At 48.9% G+C, this 21,557-nt stretch overlaps 1 protein-coding gene and 1 long non-coding RNA gene across 2 annotated transcripts; one reads left to right on the top strand and one right to left on the bottom strand.

Moving 5' to 3' along the window:
- Positions 7-1,882, top strand: LOC110406843. The gene is made up of 2 exons (XR_002443607.1): positions 7-201; positions 804-1,882. It is a non-coding gene; the product is annotated as an uncharacterized LOC110406843 (long non-coding RNA).
- On the bottom strand, positions 2,558-20,969 carry UAP1L1 (UDP-N-acetylglucosamine pyrophosphorylase 1 like 1). The gene is made up of 9 exons (XM_021413835.1): positions 20,483-20,969; positions 14,107-14,311; positions 12,321-12,496; positions 10,923-11,095; positions 8,929-9,125; positions 7,843-7,983; positions 6,236-6,421; positions 5,439-5,505; positions 2,558-4,752 (listed from the first exon to the last, which is right to left on the bottom strand). Exons 1-9 carry the CDS (start codon positions 20,754-20,756, stop codon positions 4,666-4,668), a joined length of 1,506 nt encoding a protein of 501 aa, XP_021269510.1. The 5' UTR covers positions 20,757-20,969; the 3' UTR covers positions 2,558-4,665.

The raw sequence follows: 21,557 nt of genomic DNA on the forward strand, positions 1-21,557 counted from the left end.
GAAAAGCAGAGCAGGCAGGGTGGGGCAGTTAACTCTGTGTTAAGGAGTGGATAGATGGCGAAGACCTGCCTCTCAGAAACTGCCATGTTCAGGTTGAGGGCCTGTGGGTGGAGATCAGGGATCGGACCAATGCAGGACAGCTGGTGGCCACCTTGATTTGCGGAATCAAACTCCATAACCCGAGATTAGGTCATAAAGCAGGTATGTATGGCGCCCACACCGGATGCGAGGGGGGTACTCAACAAGTTCTTTCAGCTCAGTCTTCGCTGGCAGCCAGGCTTCTTGTGTCTGTCATTTCCACGGACCTCACATCCCTGAACTTCTAGGTGGAAGCAAACTCCCACCCCCACTGTAAGTCCGAGACTGACTCGTGGGACTGAATGTGTACAACACGCATACCTTAGGTCTTAAGGAAGCTGGCTGATACGATTACCAAGCCACTCTCCATTGTATTAGAAAAGTCATGGCTGTCAGCAGAAGTCCTTTGAGACTGGAAAAAGGGAAACACCACTCCCATTTATAAGAAAGGGAAAAAGGAAGGCACGGTGAACTACAGATCTTCCTAGAAAACATGTTGAGCATGTGGGGAATGAGCTGGTGATCTGAGACAGCCAGCACAGCTTCACCAAGGTGAAGCAGTTGGTATCTCTGTCCGTGGCAGGGGGCTTGGATCTGGGTGGACTTGAAAGGTCCCTTCCAACCCAAGTCACTCTATGATATGATTCTCTGCTGCCCACTTACACTGTCACATCCACCATTTTCTGTAATGCCCCTGGTTTCCCTGATACGGTCACTTCTTTCAGGTCAGAGGAGCTTCTGGGATATAAGGATTTCTTTCCTCTCCTTGCCAGCCCTTGCTTTCTATGTACTCTCACTCACCACATGGCCTGACCTTGTCCAAGGAGGACTTTGGCATCTTGAACAGGAAATGAGATACAAGGAAATGTTGAGAGCCCTCCCTGTTCTTCCATGTTGTGGGATCACAGGAGAGACCAGTCACGAGAAAAAAAGTTACTGAGCAATTGGAAGGCGGCCAAATGCATTTGGGAAGGTGCATCTCCCACCTGCCTGGAAGGCTGCTCTGGTGAGGACTCTCACTCTGAGCGTGTGAGGAGTGCAGCAGAAGTCACCACGTCCTGTCAGGAGGTGTCTTGGTGGGAGGATGGTACCAGGGCTGCAGAGCATTACATGCACCCTCAGCCCACCTGGAAGCTGAGCATGGCACAGGAGACCCAACATTCTGCTGAATACCAGAGGACAGAGAAGAGCAGTCTAAAACCTGTGTCCTTACAGCCTGCATCCCTCATCCCTTGCATCACACCTGGTACAGATCGCACCAGGGCAGACATCACGGGAATGCTGGCCTAACAGCTCAGGGGTGCAAGAGGGCATGAATGAGATTGTGAGAGGGTAAAGTTGACTGAAGAGATTTTCAAAATAATTTGGTACACAGCAGGATCCACACAATTCTTTCCCTAACTGCTCCTCCACAGACCCACTGCCATTTCTCACATGTCCTGTGCAAAGAGCATCTTTATGAGGGAGGAAGATGGACAGCACCATTTAATATTGTACACATTTAGAGCCACAGTGCCCATGTTTCTGTATTACCCACTGCCATCTCCTACACTTGAGAATGAGGTTATGTCTATATCAGGTTCGCAGTCCAACAGAGAAGAAAAAAGTGTTAAAGCAGCCATGGATACTGCTTTAAGTGCTGGCACTGAATTCTCCTCCAAGTGTGTCCAGCTATTCAGTTAAGGACATCATGTGAGCCTTTAAATTTGGACTCTACCTCAGGTTTATCCCAAAGATAAAACTGAAAATTAAGTGCAAATCTCATGATTTGAAAAAAAAAAAAAAAACAGCCCCAAACAAATTGTTCTGGTAAATATGAACACTGCACAAACAACCAGAGAAACAATTTAACAGAAGCCTGACGCATACATTCACGTTTTAGTATTCATTTTCCTACTACAGGAAACTACCAATTCACATAGCTTAAAAAAAATTAAAAACTCCAGCAACACCAACTTTCATATGGGTGCCAGGAGAGAAATGTGGGATGAAATAGGTAAAGGAGAAAGAACATCTGCTTTTGACCTATGCTGGGTTCAGCACCAAGCCCCCAAAAGAGAGGACAGCCTGTCATTGTGGCAAAACTACTGACCTCCCCCTCCCGACTGTTCTATGAACAGACCCATTTAGAACTGCCTGTCTGCACAGAGCCGCACAGCAGCGCATCACCACCTACAGCAGCTGCCTCAGAACCCGCCCACTCTGCTCTACTTTAAAACATCCAACATAGTTTTAGGGGAGAATACAGTGTTCTGTTAGCTTTCTGATGGACAAACACATCCCATAGTGTCAAACCTCTTCGGGTATTTAACATTGCTGAATTCCACATCACCCTGTACATCAGCCATGGCCACTGCAGCCTCCAGCTGTGCCGTCAGTGGCACCGTGTCAGTGTCCTGCAGCTGTGAGACAGCACAGTGGTGTGTAGGAACAAAGACACGTGCATTTCCTCACAAACAAGGAAGACAGACACATAGAAATGACAGTAACATCTTTATTATCAAAATGCTTAATTCACCAAAAATTTCTGGAAAATGAAACAAAACACACAAGGCATTCAGCATCCTAATTCCACTTCTCCTCAAAAACAATCTCTAAAAATACATCAGCAGTTCAGTGTTCACACCATTAAAGCATACAGAAAATGAACAGTAATTCAGTTTCAAAAAGCATTTTAGAAAGAAGAGAAGAATATTCTTTCTTCACAGCACAGTGCAATTTAAAACAATCTGGGCCCAAATCAATGGGCAATACTCACAAAGATACAATGCAATTAGTTCTCAGATGCAAAACTTGATTGACAGGAATGGAAACGACCCACAGAAAAATGCACAATAAACAACACAGAATTGAGTGTCAAAGACAAATGCTCAATTTACACTAAAAATTCTACTAAAAATACTGGTTGCACATGCAGCAAGAGGTAATCACAACTGTAATTAGATGGTCTGCACATACAAAAGGCTAATTACTCACATATATGCAAATACACTTTGTATCTTTAAATTATGCCATCAACATTTAGATGGTTTCTCTATAGAATATGAGCCTACTTATATCGCTTATGATACTTATAATTACTTATAACAGTAATTATCATTTATAAATGATAATTACTCTCAGAGCTATTTTTATTTTCACCAATATTCTGAATACAGCTTCACAGGAAGAATTTCAGAAATTCAGTTATGAAAAAGATTAATGCTTAATATCAGCATCGACAATTCTGTAGTAGAAGCAGAGACATGAAATGCCTCATCTGAAAGGTCTCCTCCTCGTCACCTTCCTTGCAGCTGACTGGAGGAAAAGCAGAGTGTGCTCATCAACCCAACCTTGCTCAGCAACGCACCTGAAGAGTCCTCCTTTGGTGTGCAGTACCTGCAGCACAGCTCTGCTGGGGCGGAGCAGGAGCAGGCAGCTGTGAAGCACGGCCACCCAGTGACCCCTCAGCCGGGGCTGAGCTGCTGTGCTACTCAGATTCTGCAAAATTACCTTCCTTAATTAGTTGATATATTATGGTCAGTAATCCATATTAAAAGGAAGGCATCTAAAGAATTATTTCCTTAAATGAAGAAGTGCTGGAAAACCACTTGCCCAGAAACTGTAGAAGCAGAGGCATTTTGCTGTGTATGTTGCTGATGTTGGGATTAAGCCTCAAATTCTGCCATCACAACTTGTTCCTGCTGTCACTATCACTTCTGGGCACTTCACAAAAGTCCCTCCCTGAGGGATGTTATATGTATCAAACAGAAAAATGAAAAGCAAAATAAATGACTGTCATAAAAGAGAAAGAGAAGAAGGCTGTTGTGAAAACAGATAAAAAAGAAAATAAGTCACTACAGCTCTAAAAAGCACTTGGTCTGAGTTGCATATTATGTTTTCTTGGACTGCCACCATTGAGCCTATGTATGCAACCTAGAGTCACCTGCTGCAGAGTCCACATCTCAAGCAAAACTTACACACAGAAGGACCCCAGCTGCAGCACACTCCTCCATACACACTGATTACAGGATGTGACTGCTGAACTGCATCTCCTGACCAGCAGAGGATTACAGAAAAGACTGATCTTCGGACAGAAAGGGTCCAGTACACAAAGTCATTACATACTTTTCAGATAGGGCATCACAATGACTCCTTCCATTCTGCACAGTTTAAAACAAGCAAACATACAAAAAAAAAAAAAAAATAGAAACAACGGGACAAATAAGATACAAAGGAAGGCATTGCAGAGATTTAATCTTTGTGCAAAGCTGATCGATTAGACCCCAGGTGGCTCTGTTATATATTTGTATGCACTAGAAGAAGGAAATATAAAATCTATCTGGTACCTGGAAAGTATTAATTGTCATTCATATCACTGTCTACAAAACACACCAAGGTTAAAGGCACAGCCTTCAAAGTTACCAAGCAGATCTGGTGAGTGTGCACACATGCATATATACAACTGCTGCAAGGATATGGCATCAATCTGGTACTGCAAAGCATGTTTTCATAAGGCACTTCGTGTGACATTTTAGTAGGGTCAGTTCTTATAATGGCTCTGACAGACACACATTTGATTTGAGCGGGAGAAGTCCTCCCTCCTCTTCAAGAACTTCCTAGCATTTCTGCTTTGTCTTCATCGAGTATAAAGGGAGAACAGAAGTCTTTGTTCTTCATGTACGCCTCCAGACCCTGAGAATGTGTGAAAATCATCAAGTTAGGTTGTAAACATATCAGATTGGTCACACGTACTATTTTAAAGTCTCTGTAACATTTTCAAAGAACGACTGACTACCCAAAGTGAAAAGGCCACGCGATGGATAGAGAACAGCAACTGTTCCCCAGGCAGAGTAGAAAGCGTTTCAGCTGTATGACCAGAGCTCGTGAAGGAGAGGCACGGATGAACTGTAAAACAGTGGACCTCAGGAACAAGCCCTGCTGGGGAGGGTGAGGCACGGGGCAGGCGTGTTCTGAACTCATACAAAAACAATCCTTGCAAAGAAAGTCAAAGAGTCTCACCTTTGTTTTACTCTTATAATGTACCAATGGTGGTGAGCCAGCTAACTGCAGGCAGGAACTTGGTGAAGATGTAAAGGTTTTCATTCAGCGGATCTCAAAGTACTAATGAGTCCTAACGACACTGCTCAACCTCATTACATATCTCATTTTAGAAACTGCTAAAACCGAGATATGTGAAGACCGAATGAACTGCTCAAGAATAAGCCACAGTGGAACTACAAATATAACACAAGTCCTAGCTCCCTTTATCTTACCATTCCTGAGCAAGCATATGCTAAAGAAATCTCATTTCTGTAAAGAAATCGGATGCATTCCTGCGTACTCATACAATTTTTACCTCTGTAGGTACTTATTCTCACCTCTCCAAAGTAAGATACTAATGGAGAAATCTCACACACAGCTGGAGGATCTTCAGTTCCTGAAAGACTGAGTAAGAGAACACTGGGTTAACTTCTTGCTATGCTTACAAAAGAGCATGTTGTCTTTGAAAGTTTGTCAACAATAAGACATCCAAAAGGATACAACATTTGTTATATTCACATGCATCAGGTATCACTTGAATATAAACTATGGAAGTGAAAGGGAATTAACAGGTTCTCATCAAAACAATTACTTTACTTTTTAAAAGGTGCTTTTCAAATAAAACCAACAGCTTCTGGGTTTATTAAACTTTGAGTTGAAGTAATTGTCCCATGTAGTAAAAGCAGCTTTACATTCAGTGTGATGCTGGAAGTATCTGAATTGGTAATTGCTATAATGTCCATCTGAGAGGTCTTTAAGCACTGGGACCACATTCAGAAAAGGCAGGGATGACTACAAAGTACAGTTCCTTGGGCTGGTTACATCCTGAGTGATAGGAAAGTCTGCTTCAGTTGTCAGGCAGTTGTCTCACTGTGTTCAAGTTGCTACCAGAGGAGTCAACTTGTGACCCCTCAAGGCAGGAACCTCTGCCAGAGTTAAAGCAAAGGGCATTAGTATCTAAAGTACTCACAATACTAATGGAGCAGTAGCTGTAAGAGGATGTTCAGAAAAGGCCAGCTGAACAGAACTCATACCAAGTAATCAGACAAATGCCCTGTTTTGTAGAGCACAGGGTGCATGCCATCAGCCAGCTATTAGGCAAAGAAGCTGCAGAGAACACCACTGAGGTTCACACCTGAGCTTCTCTGGTATCCTGCAACCATCTTCATCCAGAAATCTGGCCCCAGCCTTGAGAGCCCAGCGGTAGTGCTGGGCCAGGAGGGACTGCCGAGCAGTGGTAGGATTGTCTTTCTCAGCTGTGTCTGCATTCTTCAAAGGCGAGAACTCCTCTTCTCTCAAAACTTCAAATGCCACAAAATTCCTATCAGCAAAGGGGAGAAAACAAGAATAATGAAAAGCAAAGCTAGCCATCAGTTTTGTTCTCAAAAAAGATGCAAAACCAACTTTCATGGGGAAGGGCTAATACATATTTTAAGGAGTAGTGATGTACACAGCCTGGGGCAGAATCAAGCTACGGAAAGTCCACCATCCATCTGAGGAGCAAATAAGTACCAGAGCTGTATGACTGAAAAAGAGAATGAGGTGCAACACCTGAAGCACAGATACACAGCAGAGCTGAGCTGCTCACATCAGAGCACTGCTGCCCTGGCTCAAAGAAGCAGTCGCTCAGCATGGGAGTCTGGGGGCAAGGAGCAACTCAGGACAGCAGCTTCCAGGTATGAGTAAGCAATACAGGAGGATGTACAGTCAAATGTATGTACAGAAGTTTACCAGAAAAGGGAATGCAAATAAAACCAAAGCTGCACCTTCATGTTTCTGTATTTCACACATGAAGAGCATCTGCCAAGCAATTTTTTCTGTATTATTAAAAAAGTACGTGATGTAACTGCTTGCAGTTGTTTCAAAATCCCTAGCTCTGCATTATTTCCACCACAATGGCTTTGTTTTTCAGTATGTTTCCTTATAGACTGCATGTCAGGAAATGGAGACCAGGGTTTGAACCTTATCTCCTTCTCCTACAGTAAATCCTCTTAAAACAAAAACACTATCTCCAAACAAGGTATTTCAGTTTGCCTAAGGTCTCTTTTTTGTCTTTAATTTCAGCCTAGAACAGAATCTTTGATGCTGAATTCTAGGCCTTGGAAAAGAGGATTTATAAACTTACAGTAAATTCCTAAATTATTAGAAGTTCGCAAAAAACAAAGGACCGCCGTCTGTGTTAGCACCACAGCACAGCTATCTCCACTATGTCTTAGAGCTTGGCAAGGAAACGTTTACAGTTCCTACAGCAACAGTAACTTAGCCCCAGGGTTAAGTTGCTCTAGCAACCTGTTTTCTGAACACAAAGGGCGTGAACCAGGCCTGGGCTTCTCGTGCACCTAAAACCCAACTAAAGCTGCAGTTGTCATGAAAGCCAAAATTATGAAAGGCCCAGCTTCTGAAAATCTAAACACTCTAACATGCTCTTGTATTAAATGCTGGCTTTGCTCTACGTTTCCCGTCTTCTTTCTTTCGCAGGGCCAGCAGAGGGAGGGCCAACCAAGCCGTCCTCAGCAGAATGAATGATTCCCAAAGTACGGTCAGAGCAAGCCTAGCTGCTGCACACAAGGACTCAGTGAATGCACTGTCAGTGCCTGCAGAGTTACTGCCCTACTGGAGGTTGGTAGATCCAGCAGTCTCTCTAACACAAACTACAAACTCTCTGTCAAAGTCTTCTACAACTTACAGTCATTCAAACAAATATTGAAAAGGGGGAAAAAAAAGATCACTTCTGCCACTAACTTAGAGAACTGGAACACATCAAACACAAACTTCTCCAGCTTTATTCCATTCGGTTTTAGCGGTTTTACCAGATTTCCCTCCTCGTCAATGTAAGGCACCTTCTTTATGGCCACATGGTGCTTCAGCTGGGACTCGTGTTTTCTGCAAAAAGGAAGACAAACACACTCATTTACTTCATGCCCACTCTGAGAAAAGCAGTACATGTCTGGGAAGCAGATGGCTTATTACGACTCCAGGTCATATCTCAACTGTTGTGGGTGTTGACCTGAAGTCACATTCAAAGGATCCAAAGCAGCCCAGACACACGCACGGCAGGCAGCAGGGGCACTCCACTCCTAATCACAACGTGACATTACAGGGTAAAGCAAAAGGTGAGGGAGTGCACAGCTGCAATCACAGGCAGAGGAAAGAAAGGTAACCCAAACTGTTATTTGACCAGGACAAAGAAGGAGCAGAGCAGATCCTTCACACCAAGGGATCAAGCTCTTGGGGAATACTGTCTGCCTCAGGACTAGACAGAAATGAAATTAGGTCTCCTTTAACTGTCCCCACACCTTTAGACTACATCAGTTTCATATCCTCCCACAGAGACAACCCCCACAAGAAAACAGTACCTCCAGTCTGGAATCAGAACTGTAACTAAGGGAAGAAAGCTGCTCACAGAATGCTGAGTATCACACTCCTGTTTCCCAACTCCAAGGTGCAGTCCTCTGCCAACCTCACCCACTCCCCCCATCCAGTTGTCCAAAGGGATACAGCACAGCTGACATTCCTATTGAAAATCCTCAAATTGTGTGGCATGGTCAGTGATGCAGCTCATGTGGCTGCTCATCCCTGCAGGCCCAGGAAGGTCAATGCACTGGTTTATCCCAGTGGATTTAGCTACAGTGAAGGACGCAAACTCTCCGCTGGATAAGGCATAAAGAGCACGCTGCGGTGGCCAACAGTGGACACAACTGTTTGGGACTTTTTGGAGGAGAGAGGTGGTGAAGAGCAGAGTAGAAAGTATCCATAATTATTAACTACAACATGGGAAATGGGAACACCCACTCTGCACAGCTGCCTGGCAGTTCTGCTGGAACTTACTGGGCCACTCTCTGCAGAAACTCAACAGTGAAGAAATGGTTGCAGATATTGCCAACGCTGTACATCAGCCCCCCATCAGGTCTTTGCTGCTGTGCAGTCTCTGGGCTGATCTCGCTGTACTCCACCACCACCTGAGAGACCCCATCCATGCGGCACACCACCCCAATAGGCTCTGTGGGGTAGGCCTTCTCCACCACCTGCAGCCACAGGACAGAGGGCTTATCACAAGGAGGAAGAAAATGCCAACTCCCACACACAAATTGGCCTACAAGACTTTGCTGTACACTGATCCTCCAACACCTCACAAACACAAGCAAGACAATACTGAGTACACAAAGTAGCCTGGAGACGTATTCTTCCCAACAAAAAAAAGCAGTACATGACCACTTAACTTCACAACTGCTCAGAAGACAGTCCACAGATAAAAGAAAGCAGCCTTCAGTCAGCTGGCTGGAGCAGCATACTGTAAGGCACTTTTCCTATCAAGGTCTTTTAAATGGGACCTGGCATTAAATGAAGAATGTTTATAGCTATCAGCCTCTAGCTCCCTGCTTGCGTGAACAGTGCTGATAATTAAAGCAATAGAAGTCTGTCCTCATAAACATCAGGGAACCTGCTGCTTTTGAGTCACAAAACCAAGCTCTTCTGGCTTTCGCCATCTTTCACAGTGGGGAATGAGGAAGACTTAAAGGTGTGTTTACAAAACACATCCCAGTCCAATAAAGCTTCCAGATATCTCAGGTGCCTTTGTAGAAAAAGGAACACACAAAAGGGAAGCAATTTCAATTTGTAGTTTCCTGTGCAATTACAGTCCCTGCTAAATAGAAGTTTAATTTCTTCACTGATGACCTGGATGAGGAGATTGAGTGTACCCTTAGTAAATGTGCAGATGAAACCACACTGGAAAGAAGAGTTGATCTGCCTGAAGTTGCAAAGGCCCTACAGAGGGATCTGGACAGGCTGGATAGCTGGGCTGAGGCCAGTGGGATGAAGTTCAAGAAGACCAAGTGCCAGGACCTGCACTTTGGCCACAGCAACCCCATGCAATGCTACAGGCTTGGGGCAGAGTGGCTGGAATACTGAGTGGAAGAAATGGACCTGAAGGTCCATGCTGAAGATGAGCCAGCAGTATTCCCAGGTGGCCAAGAAGGCCAAGAGCATCCTGGTTTGTGTCAGCAGCAGTGCAGCCAGCAGGAGCAGGAGCTGATCACCCCTCTGTACGGGCACTGGTGAGGTCACACCTCAGTGCTGTGCTCAGTGCTGGGCCCCTCACTGCAATACAGACATGGAGGTCCTGGAGCATGTCCAGAGGTGGGCATGGAGCTGTGAGGGGTCTGGAGCACAAGCCTGATGGGGAGCGGCTGAGGGAACTGCGATGGGTCAGTCTGGAGAAGAGGAGGCTGAGGGGAGACCCTATGGTTCTCCACAGTTCCCTGAAAGGAGGCTGTGGAGAGGTGGGGGTCAGCCTCTGCTCCCAGGTAATGACAAAAGGATGAGAGGGAATGGATTCAAGTTGCACCAGCGGAGGTTCAGGTTTAATATTAGGAAACACTTCTTCTCTGAAAGAGTGGTCAGGTATTGGAACAGGCTGCCCAGGGTGGTGACAGAGTCACCGTCCCTGGAGGTGTTCAAGAAACATTTAGATGTTGTACTAAAAGACAGGGTTTAGTGGGGAAATAGGTGAGGGTGGTGGGTGGACAGTTAGACTGGATGATCTTGGAGGTCTTTTCCAACCTTAGCGATTCTATGATTCTATGTTTCTGTTTTCCATTTTACTCTGGGAAGAGAGAAAGGAGTCCTACAAGTACACTCCCAAGAAGGGTACTGTGAGTTCAAAACAGGCTTTCACACTGCCACATTCTAAATCTGCTCTGAGCAAGCCGTCATTGGGCAGAGATCTGAACACACCAGTACATCCAAGCTCATCCTAACCTGGACCTTCCAGTGTAATCAGATCTCTGTGGGCAAACAGCCCAGCATTAGCACCACTTCACCTTGGCACCGCAATCTGCTCCTCTGGAAACACAGAAGCCTATGAAGACTGGATCTGCCATCTTGACAAGAATGTTGTCTACACAGTACACATGGACGTACTGGATGCCACGCTGCTTCATGTCATCCAAGATCTTATTATCCACCATAGCACGATATAAGCCACCATTGCCATCTATAACACAAGTGAAAAGAGGAGGCCCTGGTTAATTAGTGACTTTGCAAGGTTTATTTTGTGACTAACAGAGCAAAGGCTAAAAGTCCTGAACAAATTTTCCTGAATAGCAGAGCAGGAAATGTTTTCTAGCCAGGAGTTGATGCCAGTGGATTTCACTTCCAGCTCTGACTCAGACTCAGTTCAGACAAGGCTGTCTCCCTCCACAGCGCAGTTCACTCATCTGCAAAGCAGCGCTATTGGTATCAGCCTCATAGGGAAGCATTACAAAAGCTGAAAGTGTTCTAAGACCCTCAGAGGAAAAACAGTGAAGGGCAAAACACCATGTAGTGGGTGGGAAAAGGCTGTTAGATTTCTTCCAGTGCAGTGCAAAAGCACATTTAAAACTCAGCCTGGAGATAAAAAGACTGAAGTCAGTATTATCCTGTGCATTTTGCACCCTTGCAACTACCCAATGCCCTTTCAAAGGCCGGAACTCCATTTGCAGGTTTGTTCATCACAGATCACCGTTTCATGGTCACCCCTTTAGCACTCCTCTCCACTCTGAAGAACCATTCTGCAGCCACAAAAGTCACAATACTGCAACACAGCCTCAGAAGGACTGCCTTCACTGAGTCTCTGGCCTTGCCCAGGTCTAGAGAAGAGAAGAACTTTTCAACACGAGACATTTCAATCATTTTGGGAAGAGTTTGTCTTCTTGTTGCTTGCTGTTTTTCCCCCCATTTCCCGCTATCAGCCTTGAAAGGAAGCCTTCAGCCAGGTGGGTTTTCTCTACAGCCTGACAGCATCACCTCCGAGCAGCCACCAGCTCCAAGCTGGTGCAGCAAGGAGAAAGGAGCTGCTCTGCTGGCAGCTTCATCCTGGGAGGCAGCACCCCAGGGAGTGCCATCCTGAGGCCTCTTCCCTTGTGTACACACACACACAGACCTGCTGATACAGGCTGGTCCAAAACCCCAGCAGTCCCACTCTTCCTAATCCGGTCAATATTCCCTAACTTTGATTAAAAAAAAAAAAAAAAAGCATGCAGTGTGGACAAAACTCCAGCAAGAACTAAACAGACGTTGCTACATTCTTGATTACCATCTCAAAACATCTAATGGAACTCTCCCATGCTAACTAGAGGCATTGACACTGACCTCCCAAGGCTGCTCCTGTGTGCCAAGGCTGGCTAACGGTAATTTTCAGCACAGGTTACTGCACAAAATAAGGGCATACAGCAGGGTACCTGGAGCCATAGCAATTTTCCCCTTCTCCTCCAAGATGGCCTTCCCATCAAAGGTGACAGCTGGCAGCATCCTCTGTTCAAACATGATCACATTGGATTTATCCAGGTTGAAGTAGCTGTGTTTTACAAAGAATTCCTCTGTTGGCCCCAGTGTGAACTCACTTGTCATGATGTACCTGGGTAGGATAAGGTGCAGAGCAATGAACAAGGAAAAGAAAAGACTACAGGTGGGCCATGGAAGGGAGGTAACCTTAGGATGTTAAATGAGAGACAATGGGGTATCTTGAGCTCTGCTGCTAAGCTACATGCCACTTCTCCAGAACCCATCCTGCAGGAAGGCTGTACAAGGACTCAAGAGTAATCCTACCCACAGGCTTAGCTCCACGCAGGACAGAAAAGCACTTCCCTAAATGTGCATAACATCTGCATATACAAGTCAGCTTCAAAACAGTTCAAAGAATGGCACAATAGATTCATTCACTTCCGTTTCAAATGGAAACCAAGGGACCTCAGCTGCTCCTCATACATCTTCCCCCCTAGACCCTTTCCCATCTCTGTAGCCCTCCTATAGTTTTATGTCCTTATGCTGTGGCACTCAAACCTGCACACAGTGCTCCGGGTGAGGCTGCACCAGCACAGAGCAAAGAGGGACAAACATTTCTGTTGACCAGTTAAGAGCCAGCTAAGAGCATCACATACATGTGAAGCACTTTGGCAATTTGGTATAGGTGTATACGGTCCCCTGCTAGCACGCTAGAGTATTCAGTGTCTGCACAGGAGAGCCTAGACCTCATACACACTGATTTACATCTTTACAGCACAGTAGATACTGTAGATACAGAGGTACTGTAGCAGACAGCTGTCTCCTCAACCCAAGGGAAATAAACTGTAAACATTATCAGCAGATGTTGTTGATGGCTTCCAGCAGCAACAGGGATGGATACATTTGCAATTCAGGTCATGCATATATAGCTTTAGAAAGAAACATACAATCTGGAGTTGAATCACCATCAGTCTCCTACTTGTAAAACAACGTGCCATCCTGAAGACCTGAGACATACATGCTCTTTCATTCTTCCCACACCCTGCCTCAGACCAGACAAGGATTTCATAATGGTATCTCTATATAGGCTAAGGGTGAGCACCCAGCAGAAAACATTCCCAGAGCCACGCTGCAGTGCCTTTCTCTCATTCTCACCCCATCCCAGAGGGAACTGACATTCTGCACCTTGCACAGGGCTAAAGCCTGGAGGCTTTTTAAAGCAATGGGCAGCCAGGAGAGAAGGCAGGCAGCTGCAAACAATGACAGCAGGAAGCGGCCTAAAAATGGAGCACAGCAAGCATTTACTATTGAGGAAGGGAAGAGTTTTAAGCTGTACCCAAAGATGCACATAGTGTGTCTCAGCAGCGTATGATTTCTCTCTCCAGAGAGGAACCTGAGAAAGTACGGCACAAACGTACAAAATCTCTCACAAAAGATCTGAAACAGGCACTGCAAAGTGCTGTTCACTGCGTTGTCAGGGACTGCTCTTGAAACACTGGCACAGTACAGCGGTCAGCAATTCAAGGGCAGTGCTTGCTTCTTCAGACCTGCAGACACTGACCAGCATGTCATTCCCCACCCCTGTGCACCTCTCGTCCAGCTGCTGGGATCACACATGCTGCCAAAGCTCTCCCCTGGCATGTCTCTGCGTGGCACCTGTCAAAGCACTTCTAGAAGACAAGACAGGCAAGACTGCAAAGCAAAGACCCCTGTACAGCAGGTCCGTGGCTTCAGCTCACCTACCAGGGGACGGTACACTTGCAATGGTGTCTCTGGCCAGCGAGCTGCTCCACTTTGCGGATTCTTTCTGCTTGGATCTGATACAAGGTTTTGCCACTGGGCAATCCCACATTGTACATGCCCTTGGGGTAGCTGACTCCCAGGCGGGTTCCTTGTCCTCCAGCTAGCAGCAGCACTGCCACTTTGTTCTGTGAGATCTGGTGCAAACCTTGAAGAGGAGAAAGAAGCCAAAGAGAACATAAGAATCACAAAGATGGTCCACATCCCTTGCCCCTCTCCTGAGCCTCTCTACAGAGCTCAGGCAACAGCCAGGAGCTGTTCCACGCCAATTGCTGGTAGTTCAGAGAGCAAAATGGTGCTGTATACCATATTAAAACAAATCACCTCTCTGATAACGTTTCCTCATCTGAAACAGCAGAGGATGTAACAATCAGGAAACAGCTGTGAAGTGCAGCTTAGCATGTTCACATTGGACATTAGAACAGAAATGATTTACTGGGAAAGTGATACAGCCCAGGAAAAGATATGCAGAGAAGTGGGGGGCATCCATCCCTCAGGGTTTTCAAGACTCAGATAAAGCCCCACTGAGCTGCCCTAGGGCTGGGGCAGTCCTGTTCAAAACAGGGACTTCTCTCAACACTCGGACTAAAAGACACAGGGACCAAATACACTGAGTTAGAAAGAAACCAGAATCGTTATTTTTATGCTTACCTTTAAATAATCATCTGTTTAAATGAGCAGTAAGAAGGAAAAATACCAACTGCTGCTGTAAAAACCTGGCTTGGTTTTAATTTTGTTTAAAAATTTACCTTTCAGCACTGTTGTTGGACCTCTAGAGATCTGTAGCCCAACCTCTGGCTCCAAGTGAGATTAGGAGAGCTTTCTAGGGGGAAACCTGCACCTTGGGTCTTGGGGTTTCAAAGTTTCAGGAGGTTCTTGGCTAGACAGGAAAGCCTGACTGGATTAAACTTAAAATTACAAAGGCACAGGTGATAGCACTGTGAGAGCTGTACAGCGAGACACGTAGCTTAACTACAGCAAAGCTCAAAAATCCGAGTTCTGTAGCAGAGATGAAAGTAAAAGAAGCACAAATTTATGCAACAAAGCCCAAACAATTAATGGCTCCATTGTACCTTTACTGAACTCCCTACTGCAAAAGACATAACAAAGCACAGATCAGGGGCTCGCAGGTATTAGTTATGCCACTGTGGTTTGCTACCAGCTGCTGCTGAACGCTTGGCATGCTGTTTGCATTGGCCACTGGATGAGGTGCCTCACACAGCCCCTGTCATACCGGGAATCCTACACATCAACCCACAAGGATGGAGGGGCAAGCAATTAAACACCGGTTCAGGGGTCGGTAGTGATGACAAAGTTACCAACTGTGGTCAGAAACCAAAGCTAAACTCTGTTCAGTATAGGTCACGATGGTGGCAGCCACCCTCCTCTCCTGGGCAGGGAATGGAAAGTCACTGCTTTAACTGAAGCAGTGAGTGCTACTGTGAGTGAAGATGCAGCTGCACAAATTCTGTCTGTTGTCTCCCCCCAGCATAGCCCAGGAAAAGGGAAAACAACCATTATGGTTCTGCTGAGCTCAACCAGCACGGCTAGCTGCCTGGCCGCTCTGCCAGAAGCCTCTCGCGTGGTCAATTCACCCCCGGACAAACTTGATTCAGCCCCTCCACAGTAACGATAAGCCTCTCATAAAGTAAGATAAATAGTGGTGTCTGAGCAAAGAACAGCCCTCGGCCATTACCACTGGCAAGAGCAGGCTTGTCATCAAACCCATGATCAAGGACTGCACTGACTGAATCACTCTCCAGTGACTGCCAACCACATTAAAAACCCAACAGCAGATGGCAGTGGGCCTGGAGCCCAAGCAATGTGCAGCACAGCAGCAGGCCACAGCCAGACACGGCTGCACAAGTACCACGGAACTGCAGCACAAGGCCTTCACAGCAGACAACAAGCCCAGCAAGCACACACTACTGAAACAACCAGAGGAAGGGGAAATACGCACATCACCACACAGGTGGCTACAGCAACTTGCTTCTCTGGATGCAAGTTGGCTCATTCACAGCTGCACCAGCTGTGCTAAACTGCTGCCACACTGGGACACACACTGAGTCACAGAGCAGCTGCAGGATGGGCTCAAAGCCTCCGTGCCAGGCCAGTCTTGACACATGGCTTCTCTGTACTCCAAGTCTGAGAACACATTAGTGTGTGTCCTTACAGAGGGCAGGTATCTCTTATCTCTAAATTGGAGAGATGAACTATTCGGTGGATAAGGAATTGGTCAGATGGTCACAGCCAGAGGGTTGTGGACAGCAACTCTATGTCCAGGTAGAAGCTGGTGGCAAGTGGTGACCCCCAGGGGTCCATCTTGGGACCAGTGCTCTTCAACATCTTTAGCAATGACACAGACAATGGAATCAAGTGCAGCCTCAGCAGTTTGCAGGCGACACCAACCTGATACAACAGAAGGAAGGGATGCCATCCAGAGGGACCTGGACAAGCATGAAAGATGGGCCCATGTGAACTGAAAGAGGTTCAACAAGGCCAAGTGTGAGGTGCTGCACTTGGGTTGGGGAAATGCTAGATATGAGTACAGACAGGAGAACTCCTTGAGAGCAGCCCTGCAGAGAAGGACTTGGGGGTCCTGGTGGACAAAGAGCTGGACACAAGCAGCAGTGTGCGCTCACAGCCTGGAAGGCCACCAGTACCCTGGGCTGCACCAACAGAGGGCTGGCAGCGGGCAGGGAGGGGGCTGTCCCCCTCTGCTCTGCCCTCGTGAGGCCCCATCTGCAGTACTGAGCCCAGGCCTGGGGCCCCCAGCACAGGAAAGACGTGGAGCTGTTGGAGCGGGTCCAGAGGAGGCCATGAGGATGCTCAGAGGGCTGCAGCACCTCTCCTGCAAAGACAGGCTGAGGAGCTGGCGGTGTTCAGCCTGGAGAAGAGAAGACTCCAGGGAGACTTCATTGTGTCCTGCCAGTACTTAGAGGGAGACAGACTCTTTACATGTGTAGTCTGATAGAGACAGGACAAGGGGGAATGGTTTTAAACTAAAAGAGGGGAGATTTAGGTTAGATGTGAGGGGGAAATCCTTTCCTCAAAGGGCAGTGAGGTTCCAGCCCTGCTGCCCAGAGCTGTGGGTGCCCATCCCTGGAGGTGCCCAAGGCCGTGGATGGGCCCTGGGCAGCCTGAGCTGGGGGGCAGCCAGCCCACAGCAAGGGGCAGGGGCTGTAAGCTCCCTTCCAACCCAACTATGCTGAGATTCTGTGATGCTATGATTCTACAATAAAATAAGGACAGTATCTGAAAGCATCCGTGCTTGATTTATGTCATCATCCATAAGGCTGCCTAGAAATCATGATCACATTTGTGTTTAAGATCCAGAAAGCAAGTCTGTATGTGCTAAGAGTTATGTCTCAGAGATAATGACAGATGGATTTTTTAAAATCTTTTTAACTGTTTAAAAATATCTTCGGTGTTCTCAAGAATAACTTCTGAACTGCTTGGATCCTTTAACAACTGCTTTTTAATCACAAAAGGGGGAAGAGGAAAGGACAAGAGATCAGTTTCCGCTGTTCAGTCATTATCTGAAGATGACATACTTGCTGCAGGTGGGAGCTGCCAGGAATTCACATACCCGCTCACAAAGCACAGGCGAGCTCAGCTGAGGGGTGACATCAATCCCCTGGGGGAAAGGCTGCATCAGAGACACACAGCCTCTGGTTAAGGTGGCTGACAAGCCATGCATGAGGGCCTGGCTGGGACCAGGTCCCATTCTGCTCACTTCCCAGCTCAGCATCACCAGTGGTTCACTCGAAAGGAAGGACCTTGGGAGCCTGCATCCCTCCAGGGGCACACAGAGGCAGGAAAGCTTGTGCCAACAGCACTCGCTGCCACGGGGAACACTGCCTGGGGCTCTGCAGTGTTCCCTGGGAGAGGCAATGCTCGCACACCAGCCCCCAGGCTGACACTGCTGGGGGTCAGCACTACTAAGTCTCACTCCCAGGGACTAAAATGAGGGCTGTTCCTCAGCTCCAGAGTTAAACTTGGTCATAAAAACAAACCAATGTGAAATTTAAGAGCTGCATCCCCCTCTCCTGGTGGAAATCAGAAGCAGCCTGCAGGCTAGATGGGGATCAGGGCAATCTGGATTTTAGGGTCAAGTGACTTTTGTGGGGTGCTGGCAGTCAGTCCCAGTCACATGGGGCCTTCCCAGTTCCCACCAGTGAGAACTGCTCACAGCCAGCAAGGCCAGTCCCACGCTTTGCCTTGCTTGCTGCTGACACTGGCACAAGTCAGCTGGGCCAGCTCCACTCTGGCCTGGAGCTGAAGATGAAAGACCTAGCTGTCCAGTCTAGTGAAGTAGTTAAATTAACAGTGCAGCCCTGACCTAGATCAATCCACCCCTAAAATGTATTACTCCTCAATCTGCCATCCCCAAGCCTGAGGCAGCGAGCACGATCCTCACAGGTCCACTCCCAAGCCCTCCCTGGCACTCCTGTGCGGCTGCTACAGACCCAGGCAGCTGCTGCTGCCCTGCCCAGATCAGGAAGGCTCTGGGCAGAAAGGCCCGGTGGGACGTGTCAGCACCGCTGCTGGAAAACCTGTCTGGGCACAAATGCTGGCGACGGCTAACCAGGAGCCAGCTGCAGGCACTGGGGAGAACTGACGCTGGACCCCGAACCCTGCCCCAGCAGCGGGGCAGCTGCCTCATCACCACTCAGCCCCATCTGACGCATCAGAAAAGCTCTTCTGCTCTGAACCTTGTCACTTCTATTTCTGCATTTTTGTTTCCGTTTGGAAATTCTTACTCCTCTGCTCACATGGCCCCACATCTTCTCTGGCAGCTCTGGGTTGGGACTGTGCAGACGGTTGCCACACTTCAGGATATTCCTTTGGCCACAGCTGTTTTTCTCTTGTTTTCTTTCAATTTTGCATTGACTTGCCTATTGAACAACACGGTTGTATTTTCCAAAGTAGACGGAGGGACATAGCTTTGAGAAGAAACAGAATAGAGCGCACGCTCAGAAAAAAAGCACAAGATGTGTAATACACGTATGATGGGGAGGGGGAAGCACGGCACCCCACCGCACACAGCCCAGGTCTGAGCACCACCTCTCCCACCAACCCACCACTTCACAGTCCCAGGAGGTGACCAGGGAAAGCTGCCACCTCCAAAAAACAGTGGCTTGGCAAGCCATGCCATGCCCAGCAGCTCACTGGAGGGATGCGGACAGGCCAGCTGGATTGGCGTGGCCAGACACATGGGGTCTCTGTGCCGCATGTGAAGCCGCCCACCCACTGGCCAGGCCTGCCCCAGACTCGGCAGCCACCACGGGTGACGCAGGAACTGCCACATACGCGAAGTCAGAGGACACTCAGAGCAGCGCTGTCCTCCAGCGTGCGCCCATCCGCCTTCCTCATCTCATCGACACTTTCCTTTCCTGTCTCCTACACTACCTGCCACGTCAGCACTTCTCTACTCTGCTCTCAAACCTCATCTTCCTCCCGGGACAGAGGCCCTGCAGTAACACCGTACTGCCCTCAGGACAGCTGCAGCCCACGAGACCAAGCACGCCCTGCTCCAGTTCCCGGCCCAGCAGCAATGCTCCCTGCTCCCATCTGTCTCCGCGGACTTCCTACAAGACAGTGCCATTCCACATCCCGCCGACCTCGTCCCTCTCCAGCCTGCACTGCTGCATTTAATGGTTTGAAGCATAAGATAAATATGTTGGCCCCAAGTGCCTTGGTAGCCCTTGTCCTGAACTGAGGATCCAACCAGCTGTCTTCAGGGCCGGGCCTGGCGAGTCCCCACACCAACACAGCGGTCACCACGCTGCCTGCCTCGGCGGCATCCTGAACAGATGGCAGATCAACACCAAATACTGTGACAGACACCACCAGTACAAAGGCAGAGCCGTCACACCGGCTGGTGGCCGCTCCCCCGACGTGACGCCGCTCTCTACCTCGTGGATCCCGCTGGCAGAAGCGCTGAGCCGAGACTCGGCCGGGGACCATCGGGGCACCGCAGCCCGAGGCCACGAGCAGCGCCGGGGGCGGCAGCGCACGGCTCGCACCGGGCAGAACGGGGGAGCTCGCGGGCAGACAACGCTCTCTATATTTAGCATTCCATGGTGCAAGCGGCGCTGACGCTGACGCCCCGAACGGCAGAGCCGTGACAACACCTTTCCTTCCTGCCAACCTCAGCAGCAGCTGCGGCCTCCAAAGCCTCACCAAAACCCAGAGGTTTTAGAGACAACGCTTCTTCACCGGGCCGAACAGCAAGGCACCGAGCGGGCACCGCCTGCAGCCGCTCCGAGCCCCACGTCCGCTCCCCGCGGCGGCGAGCCCCCCTCCGCCCGCTCACCTTCGTCCTCCCAGCGCTGCAGCACGGTGGGGCCGCAGTGCCGGGCGCTGCCCAGGAGCGCGGCGGGCAGCGGCTCCACGCGCCCGTCCAGGCGCTCCAGGTGCTCCCGCTGCCGGGCGCAGGCCGCCGCCAGCCGGCAGTGCTCGCCCAGCCCGGGCGGCAGCGTGGCCAGCAGCTCTGCGCGCTGCGCCGGGTCCAGCTCGGCCCAGAAGCGCAGGACGTGACCCTGCCCGGCCCGCTCCAGCCGCGCCCGCACCTCCTCGGGTGGCTCCATCCTCGCAGCGCTGCCGAGCGGCCGCGACGGCCCCTGGAAGCGGAGGGGCGGGGCCGGGCCGCTGCCTGCCCCTGCTCGGCGCCTCGGCTACCTCTCGGTCTTCCTGTCCCTCTGCCTCTTCTTCTCCTCCCCTCCCCGGGCCTCCAGCCCGGCCCTGCAGGGCACGCTGCTACCGGCGTCTGTGCCTGTTGCAGTGCAGCGCGTTTGGCTGTTCACGTGTATCCGCCGAGGACACCAGCGGAGCTGGGAGCTTCGCGCTCGGGAAACTCACAAGGATGACACTCCTTCTTACATTTGCACACGGATCAGCAAGCTTTTGGCATTACTTCAGCACAGCACACGGTCCAGCCCTGCCCCAGCTAGCTGTGCTGCTTGCTGGGGTCAGCCATCCTCGTCCAGTTCTGCACCTGCAGTGAAGTGGCAAGATGCGAGGCCACAAGGAAGGCAGGGCTGGCCTGGGGTACTATGTACACACAGCGAGGCATCTGGGGCTGCGGGCTGCCAAAGGCGAGAGCAGTGCCGTGTCCTGAACTCCTGCCCCTGAGCCCCTGACAAATTCAGAGCAGACCCAAAGTCGTCATTACTCCTGCTGCTTGGCAGCTGCACACTGCCTTCCAGCTCCAGCCATCAACCTGTCTGCAGTCGGAGCCCAGCTGTCCATCTGCTGGCCCTGTCTATGTCATTGATAGAGATGTTGAAGAGCATCCCAAGACGGACCCCTGGGGGACATCGCTTGTCACCGGCCTCCACCTGGACGTCAAGCCACTGACCTCTGGCTGTGATCATCCAACCTATTCCTTA

The sequence above is a fragment of the Numida meleagris genome, chromosome 16 (assembly GCF_002078875.1).
Source record: "Numida meleagris isolate 19003 breed g44 Domestic line chromosome 16, NumMel1.0, whole genome shotgun sequence".
Lineage (NCBI taxonomy): Eukaryota > Metazoa > Chordata > Aves > Galliformes > Numididae > Numida > Numida meleagris.